Genomic DNA, 12,691 nt, shown 5'->3' on the forward strand with positions numbered 1-12,691 from the left:
TGTTCCTTTGGGGTCTTTTGTTCAATACTCTGCCTGCACCTACTTCTGGTATTGAGTGTAGTTGGATATGGAATATGCTGTCTGGGACTATGACCAAGTATGATTGTTATAGCCTTCAAGAAGATCATACAGGTTAAAACGCGATACAGGCTTTTAAGGAAGGAAGCAAATTCAGGAAAAGCTTTTGCTAGTAGCTGATGTGCGTTAAAAGCGGTGACTCCCGGCCCGGCGTTGCCTGGTAACGCGTGCCCGGCGCGGCGCTCCAATGGCGCGGCGGGGGCGGGCCCGGGGGTTGCCCGGGACACGGGCTGGAGTTGCGGGCGCGGCGGCGACGAGTGCGCTGCGGACGGACAGGTGAGGGGTGGCGGCGCCCGGGGGGTGGCAGGAGCTAGGCGGCCGTGCCGTGCCGTGCCGTGCCGTGCCGTGCCGTGCCGTGCCGTGCCGGAGAGAGAGAGAGAGGGAGGGGCGCGGCGCGGCGTCCCTCGGACCGCGGGGCTGCGTCGCGTCCGGGAGGGTCCGCACGCCGCGGAGCTGCCCAGCTGCGCTCTGGGGATGGAGCGGCCCCGCGGAGCTCCCGGGGCTTCGGGCAGTGCCTGAAGCATCCAGGAGCGGGCTGACGGTATTGTCGGGATTTTCCATGTGTTTGGACACTTTCCTGCTCTATATGTTTGTGCAGAAACGCAAAATTAAAATCGAGTAAAGGCGGAGGCTGCAGTCTTTAAAAGAAGGAAACAGCGTGGTAAACGCTTGCCCTCCGTAGGGAGGGAGAGCTTTGGGTTTGTTTATACTCTAAATGCTTTTCCCATCTGGGGCAAGTGTGGGAGGGGGAAGCAAAACCGAGCTTAAAGAACTAAAAAAATCATTCAAGTAGAAAAAGCAAACTACAGGCTAAGCAAGCAAAGCCTATGAAAGCGAATTTTAAGAGAGCAGACAATGCAAATAAAGAGAAGAGGGTTTTGGGGGGGGAGGTTGTTGTTGTTCTTTTTTCTATTCAATAAATTTCTCTGATACCTTAAGAGATGTTGCTTTACATAAAGTGGTCATGGAACATCTTGGGCCACTGTTCTGGAAGGCTTGAAGAAGGCAGGTGTGAAATCAAAGTCCTACTGAAATCTTCAGTTACTTGGAATGCTGTAGTAAAGATCATAATCCTGGATTTTAGAATCAATAAAGAACATAGTGTTCTTAACAATGTGCTTAACCACTGCACTAAATGGAACATAAGTATTTGGAAACGGTTTTTTGAGCCCCAAAACTTGTGGTTTCAGGAGTATCTTTCTGAAGACCATGCATTTAGCCTTTAAAAACCTTTACAAGGTACGAATTCCATTGTTTCTTTTTCTAACTAATTCTAGAGGAGTGTAGACCCTTCTGACTGTATACCTTACGTAAAAATTTTGCCATGATTATGCAGCTACCTGCTATTCATAAGAATATTTCAGGGAAAGAGTTCTGATAATAAACACCTGAGATAAACCATCAGATGTTCTTCAAACTTTAGCACAGAGTTATATTCATAAGTTTTTCATGGTAAGGCATGTTTCTCATCGTTTAAAATGAAGTTCAAGGTGCTAACCTTTGCACTTCCTAATTCCTGGTAGCCCTAAGTTAGGGAAAATACACTTTTGAGACATTTCTTTCCTAATTATAGGCACAATTGTATAAATTAGTGTTACATTTTAAGGCTTCTGTTGGACTTTGCCTTGAGCAAATCAGTCTAGTTAACTTTGTGTTATCATTATTTGTGCTTTGCATCTCAGAGCTGTTCAAAAGCTTCAGTCAAGACTGTAGCCAACTTTAGCAAATAGTTGCAACCCATACAGAACCATGGTGACCTAAAGAAATTACAAAGGTAATATGGAGAATGCATGGAATAATACCAATAATGCAAACATTTTCAAATATCGTGGGACCATGGTTTTACTTACTGGGGTTTTTTTGTCACTTTTTAACTGTTCTCCCTGACAAGATTTCTACAGTCATCTTCCAGCTCCCTGTTTCAGCATTTTGTGCATTCTATTACTCCAAATCTTGGACTCATTGAGTAGCTCTGGCTATTTAAAGAACCCATAACACAGCGATAAACTTGTCATTTGGTCATCTGCTATGAGGAAAATTTCCACATAGCAAGAACAACATAAGAAAGTTCTCAGTGAGTTTGACTAATGGTCCTTTGAATTCAGTGTGCCAGTATTTTATTTCTAACAGTGGTAATAGGAGATGATAACTGACGGAAAACAGTATTTTCTCCTCCTGCAGCGGGTGAGTCAGAGTTGATGTGGAGAGAGTTGCTTCAGCAAGTTCTGGTGGTGATATTGTGTAACTCACTTAATTTGTTCTATAAACCAAAAGATATGCAACACGGGAAGAGATATCAATATCAACATAATATTTGAATTACAGCAACTGGCTACAAGAACTGTGAATATAGGGTATAGGCAATTCAGTGACACTGTGTTACTCAGGCTAGCCATTATTTATGGTAGTAGCTGAGCGCTGGAGAAAGACAGAAGCTTTGTATGGTATTCTTTTCCCTATTTGTGTCCTGTAAGCACACCTTGGCTGAATTCAGTGGGGCCATTTATTCCTTATCCTCTTCTAGCACAGGTTGGAGAATTTGGTTTTGCTGCTATGTGTGGGATTTATTTGGTTATCAGTATAATTTTACTGACTTTTTTTATTTGTGAACAATATCTATACTAGCTCTGAAGACAGTCTCAGGTGTAGGATCTTGCCTCGTCCAGTTCTTTCTTGGTTGTTGTTTTAATTTATAGTGATGACCTTGACTGTGCTTTGTTTCAGCTAAGTCTTCTCCTTACATTTTTTTCACTTGGGCTACTTTGTTCAGTTTTACATGAGAAGCTGTGTGTAAGCTGACAATTTGGTAATCAGTGATTTCTAAGATCTTCATCAGTGATTAATCTTTTTATTTGCTGTCCAGTGTCTAATTTCCTATTTAATGATGAGACAGGTTTTAAGAAGCAGCTGTTGCAGTAGAAAAGGATTGATGCTGTCTTTTGTTTTCTTAGGCTGTATATTATAGGTCTTATACTGGTGATATTAATACTGCCTTTCCCCTACTTAATGAAGGGTTTTTTTCCTTAATGTTTCTACTGACTATAAGTTTGCTTCAAATTCAGGAATCTTTACCTACCTTCCAGCCCATGTGATCACTTCGAGCCCTGCTGCTTAGCCTGTATGGTATCTTGATTTAAATAACACTTTTATGTCTCTGGCAATTACCTCATCATTCCATCATTTCTTAAAACTCTGTATTAAAATGCTTTAATTCATCTCTCTTGAAGATGCTAACCAAACATTGTGAATTAGTGCCTGGTATAACAGTGGTAAGCTTCCTTCTGTGTTGAAAATAGCCTTCCTAATGTGTTGTACATCTCTGCTTCTGGCCACATCCCATTGGTGGTTCATACTTTTCCCATGGTTTATCACATCCAATGTTTGACTGATTTTGAAGGTTTTTTCTTCTTTCTCTCCTTTCAACTGATTCCATTTGATTGACGTACTATAGTTGTGTAGTTTGTACTCAATTTCATGGTCTCTCAAAACCAGCCATCTCTATTTGCATTTTTTGGGGGTGAGGGGTGTAGAGTTTATCCTATCCCTTTTACTTGTATGTTTTAAGATCTGTTTTGCTTCTGATTTAGATATAATTGTTTACTTGTTCTGTTAGATAATGTGCTCTGTAGCCTCTTTCTAATGTAACATAAACAGCTTAGTTTGCTGACAGTCTGATTAGGTTTTGATCTTCTGTATTCTCTTTTTCAATTCAGCTAAAGAATCATTTGGGAGTTTTATGCTAGAATTGGTTGTATTTAAATTTTTTACCCCACACAGGCAAAAAAAGATCTAAAAGAACAAATTAATGCCACTATTTTCATTCTCTTAACGTCCTTTTCAAGTTTTTACTATTGTCTCAAAATATCTGTGATGGAGGAGTGATAATGATGAAATTAATGAGGGTATATCAGATCCTGAAAATCAATTTTATACATAAGTTTAGATTCCAGGAAAGAAAGATTAAGATTTCCAATGTGGAGTGTGAAGTTAGTGTTGCGAAAGCTCTGTAATCATTTGTAGCTAATCCAAAGGACTCTTTTTATACGTAACTGCTGCCTCTGAACATGCATGTATGGTATCTCATTCAGGTTTCCAGAGAATGGAGTGCAATGTTGTTGCAGATAAAAGAGGTTATTTTGGAGGTGATTGTGGTGGGTTTTTTTGTTTTGGTTTTGTTTTGTTTTGGTTTTTGTTGGGGTTTTTTCCTGTCTTTATGGTTATTGAAATACAAGTGGTCCCTGAAGTGTCTTAACAAAACTGTTAAATTGACTGCTCTGTAAAAATTCCTGTTTTTCTGATAAAATCAACTCCTTCTTGTCCATGTCCAGTTTTAGCTACTTACCCAAATCTGGAAAGTTAATATAAGATGACATACAGATGGATGTTGTCCACACTTTGACTGTTCAACCTCTCTTACCTCACCAAATCCATTAACAGATACAGATGATTTTAAATATTACCTCAAGTTTCACAGCTAGAAAGAATGCTTTCTTTTTTCTTTTTTTTTAATTAATTTTTTCCCCTACTTTTAGTTCATTTTCACTGCAGTCTTGCTTGTACTTCCGATGCTGAAATTGTCTTCTGCTTAGGAAAGTTCTTGGTACATCAGGAAGTGTTTATGTTATTTCTTATATCTGCCATAGAAATATACTTAATATTGCTTATTATTGAATTTATATTTAGGCAGTTAAATGCTTCCCTGATGCCCGATCTTGTCAGATCTCGGAAGCCAAGCCGGGTCAGACCTGATTAGTACTTGGATGGGAGACCTCCTGGAATACCAGGGGCTGTAGGTTCTAGTCCTAATGACTTCACTGTCACCGTCCAAGCTCTCTCGACCTTGGCAGATGAACCTCAGGAGTTAAAGGGTGGGGCCAGTTCCGCACACGCTGAGCCTCAACTAAAAAATCCACTGCACAGGCTGGAAGGGCACACCCACGTGGGGAGAGCCATTCCCAAAATCTTCATTTGTGAAACTGAGCCACACATACAATTTATCTTAACATCCAGATCAGAAAATTATAGTATAAAAACTTGATGTTGTTGTTATTATTATTAAAATATTTACTTTAAAATGTGTTCATTACAATTCCAGACAGGGATTTGCACTGTTGTAATCTAAATTTACTCTAATCTGACACATACCTGAAGAGTATGTTAGAACAGAATGACTTAGCTAGACATAGATAAATCCTATGAACATGATACAAAAAATGTACACAATGTGTTTCTTGGCATATTAACTGTTTGCTGACAGACCAAAGAATAAGCAAATGACTGTGGGGTTTAGCTACCTGCCAGGTTAAATCATAATACTGAGCACTTCACCTTTGAATATGTTCAGATTTTATACAAATAGTGATTATGAACCTGAGACAAGTATTTAGGTATAGATGTAGTTTTATGAATAAGATTATAATTTTTCTCTGTAAGTATGCTGTGTACTCTTTTTGTCTTTTTTAACTAAGGAGACAACTGGAGATATCTGATTTTCCCATTTCATAAATGTTACATATATTTTTCACAGAATTTGAATGGAGGCATCTGCTAAGCCATAGTAAAAGTGGTACTATATATATAAACATACTCATTTTTTTTCTGAAGAGATGGTGGTTTATTTTCTCATAAAAAGACTATAAAGCTTCATTGAATTTATTTTTAAGATCCAGTTATAGAACATCCTTAAGAAGATACATGATTAAGTCCAATTCACTGCTATTATTGGCCACTAGAGCTTAATCTCTTCCATAAACTGATAAAGCTCAATCTTAAAAGTAGCTTGTGAGAAGGTTGTTCTAAGGTCTCAGCATAGTGTAAATCTGGTGATGATGATGGTGTTGCATGTTTGTTACAAACAGTTTATTCTAGTTACTGCAAGGTGACCTGTGTGTCATCTTGTCCTGAAAAATCCATACAGCTTCTTGGGAAGGAGCAAGTGAGGGAAAAAATAAAATAGACTACTATTTAGAGCCCTGCTTATGTTTGTGCCTTTAGTAGCTTAGTAGGAGTAGGGGAAGTCTAGAGAAATCTAATTCTTAACTGCCCTTGTATGACATAGGATGTCTGAGGCACAAGTTTGCAGTGTCACTATTGTGTAATTGGTTATTGCACAGCTTTACTCTAAACACTGTGTGTTAGGATTTCTTTTAGGATATTTAGCATCACTACATGCTTCATATTCTCAGTGTACAGGTTCTTAAAGTGTAGTTGATAAATGAAACCTGAGGCTTTAATTGACTTTAATATAGATATTGACGTAATGAATTTACATAATGACATAAAAATTATGAAAGTAATGAATTGTTATACTTTTGTAACTTAAGAAATTTTTAAAGTATTTTGATCTTTGGTTATTTGTTATGCATTTTTATTATGATTCCTATAATGACTTTGAATTCCTATAATGAAATTCCTATAAGGAATTCCGATATGAACTTTGTGTCTTCAAAATGCCAAGTCATAGAATGCTAATCTTAAGTACATCAGTACTTAAGGTACATAATTTTTAGACCTATGATGGGACACATTATGAAATTATTTCTACATGAATTGCAGAGAATTTTGCCATAGAATTGGGTACAGCAAAAATAAAACTTTGTGAGGTATAAATATAATTAATTGAAACTCACTCTTAATTTTGTAACATGCATAATGATTAATGGCAAGAACATATCACTCCTGACTTTTTAATGAAATCAAATGTCTAAATTTTTGTCTCAGTTTAAATGAAAACTAAGATGTCTGTCTAGACCAGAAAAGGGGGCCTCCTCCCAAAAACCAACACAACCTTTGAAATTAAGGGGCTTTAATCAGAAAATGTATAGAAAAGGATACAAATATATATATAATATACAATATATAATATACAAATTATCTATATAATATTATATATTATATATATATATATATATATATATATATATCAACCACAAATATAAACATAACCAAAAGCAGAACAGAACAAACAGCAACACCATAACCAAAATTTTCAAACCAATTGAGTCCTCTCTTTCCCCCTTTTGGTGCAGTTCTCTTTACGGACAGCAGGGGGCGATGCAGCACCTGGGGAGGCCACCCCACGAAAGTTACTACCCTGTTCTGCGAAACTAGTTCCGAAAAAACTCATGTGGAAAATGGCAGTCACGAGTGAAGGCATGAAACCTTTCCCGTTGGCAGTGCAAAGACCTTCTTCTTGTCTCTTGTTTGAGGTTGTCCTTAAACTGGGAACAAAAACCACTTAACTAGAAGTACTAGCTGGACTTTAGATTTAAAGTACATACTAAATTACTTATAAAACATTGAATAATATTAACCTTAATTACAGCAATTTGAAGGATAGAATACTTTGAGAGTTTTCCTATTTTTATTGCAATATTTAGTACACGTTGTTTTATTCATCTTACTCTTAGGTTTAACCCCAGCCAGCAACCAAGCACCATGCAGCTGCTTGCTCACACCCCCACCGATGGGACTGGGGAGAGAATCAAAAGTGTAAAAGATACAAAACTCCTGAGAAAAGACAGTTTAATAGAGAAAGCAAAAGCCGTGCACATAAGCAAAGCAATCCAAGGAATTCTTCCACTACTTCTATGGGCAAACAGGTGTTCTACCATCTCCAGGACAGCAGGCCCCATCATGCTCATTGGTTACTTGGAAGACAAACACCATCACTCCAAATGTGCCCCCCCCTTCCTCCTTCTTTCCCCAATTTATATACTGAGCACAAAGTCATATGGTCATTTGTGGTCCACTGTCCCTCTGCCAGTGTGGCCGTCAAAGGGAGGAAAGGCCTCAGCCCTCTGTAATTTATATCAGCCCTGGGTTCAGCAGAAATCTGAGATACAGCCCCATAGCAGCCACTGTAAAGAAAATTATTCTATCCCAGCCCAAACCAGCACACTACAGTATATTAGTTTTTCCAGCATTTGAGGAATGATAAATAGGCAAAAAATATAATGGACCCATGATGCATTTATGGCTATTTTTCATGTATAATTTAATAAAAAACTTTAAAATTTATTTACAGATAGTTGTAACATTTTTAAGTAGTTTAAATTCCCACCACTATCTTTAGAAGATTTTAATTACATTTTGAGTTGAAGATACTACGAGTTTACAGAAAGTTTTATGCAGTATCTGTATTCATTTAGCCTATACTTCCCTGATTATCCTGAAACTAAATGTGAGTCACAGTGTTTGTCTGTTTTAAGAGACTTATTCTGACAGATTGGTATTGAGACTAGAAAACTCAGATTAAATAGATGGTGGAACAGCCATAGACATAAAAGAGAAACAAGTTTGTTACTGTTGAACTACCTGTAATTCTTTGATCAAAATTCTTAATGATACCATGTGCCCTTATGAAAAAACAGATTGGCCTGAAAACAAAGACTTTTCTAAAAGTATTGCTGCTTTTCTTTATTCCCCCATTATATATGCAGGAATGCATCTCAGTATAAAATACTGAGTTGCCCTGTGGAATTGGTAAGTAATGTTGACCGCTAACAGTCTAAAAGCTGGCACTTTCAGCTGTTATTTTCCTGCTTTGCTTTGTTTATTTATTCATTAAACAATTGACATTGCAGTTTATTTTTTGCATTTATTATTACAAATTTAGGGAAACAGATTGTTAACTCAGTACAGAAAGGCAGAGGTTGTCTGGGTTCTAGGTTTCTTAAGAAACTGGGTATTTTTAGGTCTCCATAATCTCTGTTGAGGATTTGATAGTTGCTGTAATTATGCAGTCAGGAAGATTTGTATGAAAATGTCTCCTAAACAGCACAGCTGAAGTGTGCTGCTGCAGCACTGAAATGTGATGCAAGCAGTACAGCTTTTATTCCTCTTTTTACCTTTTATTTTCATTGGTATAATGCAGTGTGAAATCTAATGTGAAACTTGCGTAGCAGGAAAGGATAATACCTGTGGAAGGAATAAATGCCATCAGGTATGTGGAACTCTTCTGAGGGAGAGAAAATCAACAGATCTATTCCAATGTATTAGTTAAATTAGGCTTTTTACATCTCCCAGCCAGTGATGGTGGCTGTAGCTGAGTCCTTCAGGCTCTGCTGGCTGTGAATAATGGAGTTGAGGATATTTTTTTCTTTCTTTTTTTCCCCCCTTTAAAAAAAATGTTAAACCAATGTTTGGCGTTTGTGATGATTTTGGCCCCTCCTACTGTGCTAATTGAAACCACTCCCTATGTAACCAAAACAAATCATTCACCGTCATTCTGAGGATATTTTATATTCAATACAAGCCTTTATGCACTGAACATTTCATACAGACATTACATTTGAAAAAAAAAATTAGGAGACAGATAAGAATGACTCAAACAGCACCTCATTTTCAGAGCTCAGAAGCACAGCAAAATCGTGCTTGCAGCATTACTCTGCTTTAATTTAAAATACTGGAATATATAATCTTTTAATTGTTTTATTATTAATTTCTCTTTTCCAGTATAAAATCCAATAGATAGAGCATAGAAGTTCCTGCTATAAGTATTTGAGATTTATGAATTAAAAACTTATTAATCTAGAATAATTTCAGAGTTCAGATCTGATCTTTGAGTAGCTTGTTGTAGTGTTGAGTAAATTTTAGCACGGAACACGTTGTACTTATATGTGTTCAGGTTCTGTATTTTTTATTTCAACTGTGCCTTCTGTCATGGCTTGGATGACTTATATTTCCCACTGGTTTGATGAAGATGATTGGTATGAAGGACAACAACGAGTAAGAATTATTTGAATTAAAACTTTCTCTTTTATTGCTTTTATATTTTTCTTCTTTAAGCTACTGTTTATTATACTGATAGTATCAAAAATAATATTTCCATAGTGGTACTAGGAAGGGATTTTTAGTAGTTTTAATGAGGTTTTCAATCATAGATGAAGCACATTCAAAATGAGATTTTTGAAAACTAATGTTGCTAGCTGGATAAAAGGTACTGGAAGTTTGATGGCCACCTACTTGAATTTTTTAGATTGTATAATGAGTAATTCCTTCATATGTAATGGGATGTAAGTCAAACATTTAATTTCATTATATTAGGAGGAATTAATATAACGTGCATGGAGTAAAGTAAAATAGCTATAAGCAGTAATTGATCAAAACAAAATTATTTGGGAGATATTAAAATCGTCTGTGGTTGTTTCCAAGGTGGATAGCTGTATATTTTTATGAACATGTTTCCGAGGAGGAGGAATTGTTACTATAGCAACATTTGCAGGATATCTTTTTATATTTTTTTAACGTTTATTAACTGCATGCCTTAGGCAAGCTTAGCCTACAGCTGCTTTCATAGAATTATGGTGAGAGGTGAACATAAGTCACATTTCTTTCACTGTGTTAAGGTCCTTTATGGAACTGTGAATTTTTGTGATTTCTTTTTCTTGTTTTCATAGTATATTGTCAGCTAATGAATTGGAATGCAGGACATGCTGTTGAAACATAAGCAGCTGCTTTCATTTAATTATTGTGTCTTACTTGGTAATGCCAGTTACATGCTTGTAAGTATGAAAAACTGGCAGATTTTAATATTGTTCCACTGTTCTCATTTTACATGTCACTCATGATATGAATGTTTCAGATGTGGAGTTACCTTTTCATAGCTGTCATCATGGATTCAAATGTGAGATGTGTCAAGAAGTAACTTTATCTGAAATCAGAACTGTTTTGGCAATTTTCCAACAGAAAAGCAATTTTCTGGTGATTGTAGTAGCTCTGAATTGGGAGATGAGAACATAATCTTAGAGACTCTCAGATGCTTCATACTGAAATCAGACATGGTTGTATATACCTCTTTGTATTACACACACTATCTGCAAATTACATTTCTGGTACCATATGATTAATCAATGCTCTGTAGACAATGGTTTTGTTACCACTGCTAGATGTGTATCATATTGATTAAGGTATGTAGTTCAGCATTGCTGGTGATATACATTGTTAGAAATGCCAGCATTTCTCCATGCTTTGCTTTAAACTCTGGTATTGGTCATTAGATTATCTTGTTAAAGTTGAACAGGAAAGGATATTCTAATTAAATGTACAAGTAGTGTAGTCAAGACAGTCAAAAACATTCCATTGTACGGCTTATTCTAAGTTACGATTTTTTCATGTTGTTTACCTTAGGTTTTCTAGGCAGGGTATCTATCTTGGATTAATATATTTGGGGTTCATTTCAAGTGTTAGTGTTTGTGAAATACAGTCTCAGGCTGTGATTTCAAGTTTGAAACTTCAGAGAAAGGCCCACAACTACTTTCCTTGTGAAGCTGGAGATCCTGACGTTAAATAAATTCTGGTAGTGATTTGAGTCAGAGTTTATTGTGGAGGTTTAAAATGGTGGTGAACACTAGTAGAACACATGCTTATTTAAAATGATCTTTTAAATCAAAGTGTTCTTTTCCTATGCAGTGTCTGGATAACTGAATGCATGCATTTTGAGTACTTGCTAGGTTATCATAGGCTAGAAAATGTCATCTGCAAGTTCTGGTTACAAGCATCTAGCTGAGTCTTCTAATGTTTTTGAAGACTCTTGCTGAAGTTCAAAGCCTTGTCTAAGGCACCGTCTTCCTGCCTCTGGGTAATTGTCAGTTTCTCTGGGAGTTGTAGATGGCCTGTGTGCCATGAATTTTAAACAAAAGTAGGAAAACTTTTCCAGTTTTTGCAGAGAAACATGCAAACTGTCTAAACTACTTAATGGTAAACTAGCAACCAACCTGGCACTTGAACAAGTAGTAGACTACCTTGGTTAAATTCTGCTGGGAAGTATGAAGAGCTGCACTGTTGTGCAGAATAGGACATGTGTAAGTCTACATAATTAGTCTATATTGTTCTGCATTGTGACTGTCAAAATAGTCAGACTTTGCTCATCTTTTCTGCAGAAGCAGTTCTTTGAAATAGTGTGTATCATCTCGGTCAGACTGTTTAGAGACCTACATTAGTAACTGTAGTTTGGTAGATCACATCAAGAACTGAAAATTCAGTAGTGTTTTGCAGTGCTCCAAAGTAGGATGAATTTTTTTTATTCTGTTGAAGTTTTCAGAGTGTAAGTTTTCTATTGGCTTTTGAGCTGCATATATATGAGAATATTTCCAATTCTCCGTTATTACATGAGTCTGGACAATTTAATGAGATTTTGATTTCTTAACATGGCTATAATATGTTTGGTGAAAGAAGGTTATCAGATGAGACTCAGTGCTATAGAGGCAGACATTGTCATGCAAAGTTGTTTTCTGCTGTGTCTTGCAGACATGCCAAGATTTCTTGGTAGCCTTGAAGATCTTGAAGCTTTTAGTGATATAAAATAATTGCCCATTATCTAATGCTTCAAACTGGTACCATTGGATATGATAATGAATTCGAAACTATGATTCACAATCACATTGTCATCTCCAATGGATTTTCCCTCAAAAATGGGTAAATATACCAAATGTCTTTAGCGAGACATTGATTTTATATCACTAAAGATATTTTTAATTATTATATCATTGACGTATGGACAAAAGCATTGCTACCTGCAGACAATAGTCAGAATGAGATATAACAGTTTTATATGTCAAACATACAAGAGTGACAGCATGGTTTTCACATAAGAAAAGATACAAGCTTAATG

At 36.6% G+C, this 12,691-nt stretch overlaps 1 protein-coding gene across 6 annotated transcripts in view; it reads left to right on the forward strand.

Moving 5' to 3' along the window:
• Nucleotides 1-312: 312 nt before the first annotated feature.
• WDR17 (WD repeat domain 17) overlaps nucleotides 313-12,691 on the forward strand; it is a 54,836-nt gene continuing 42,457 nt past the window's right edge. For 5 of the 6 annotated variants that reach the window (XM_071556271.1, XM_071556265.1, XM_071556267.1 and 2 more), the window contains exon 1: nucleotides 9,641-9,807. In XM_071556271.1, coding sequence (XP_071412372.1) covers nucleotides 9,697-9,807 — 111 coding nt within the window. In that variant the 5' untranslated portion in view covers nucleotides 9,641-9,696. Of the gene's footprint in view, nucleotides 355-9,640; nucleotides 9,808-12,691 lie in introns of those variants that run through there. The other variant, XM_071556268.1, reaches the window with a different exon arrangement.

The sequence above is a fragment of the Pithys albifrons genome, chromosome 5 (genome assembly GCF_047495875.1).
Source record: "Pithys albifrons albifrons isolate INPA30051 chromosome 5, PitAlb_v1, whole genome shotgun sequence".
Classification (NCBI taxonomy): Eukaryota; Metazoa; Chordata; class Aves; order Passeriformes; family Thamnophilidae; genus Pithys; species Pithys albifrons.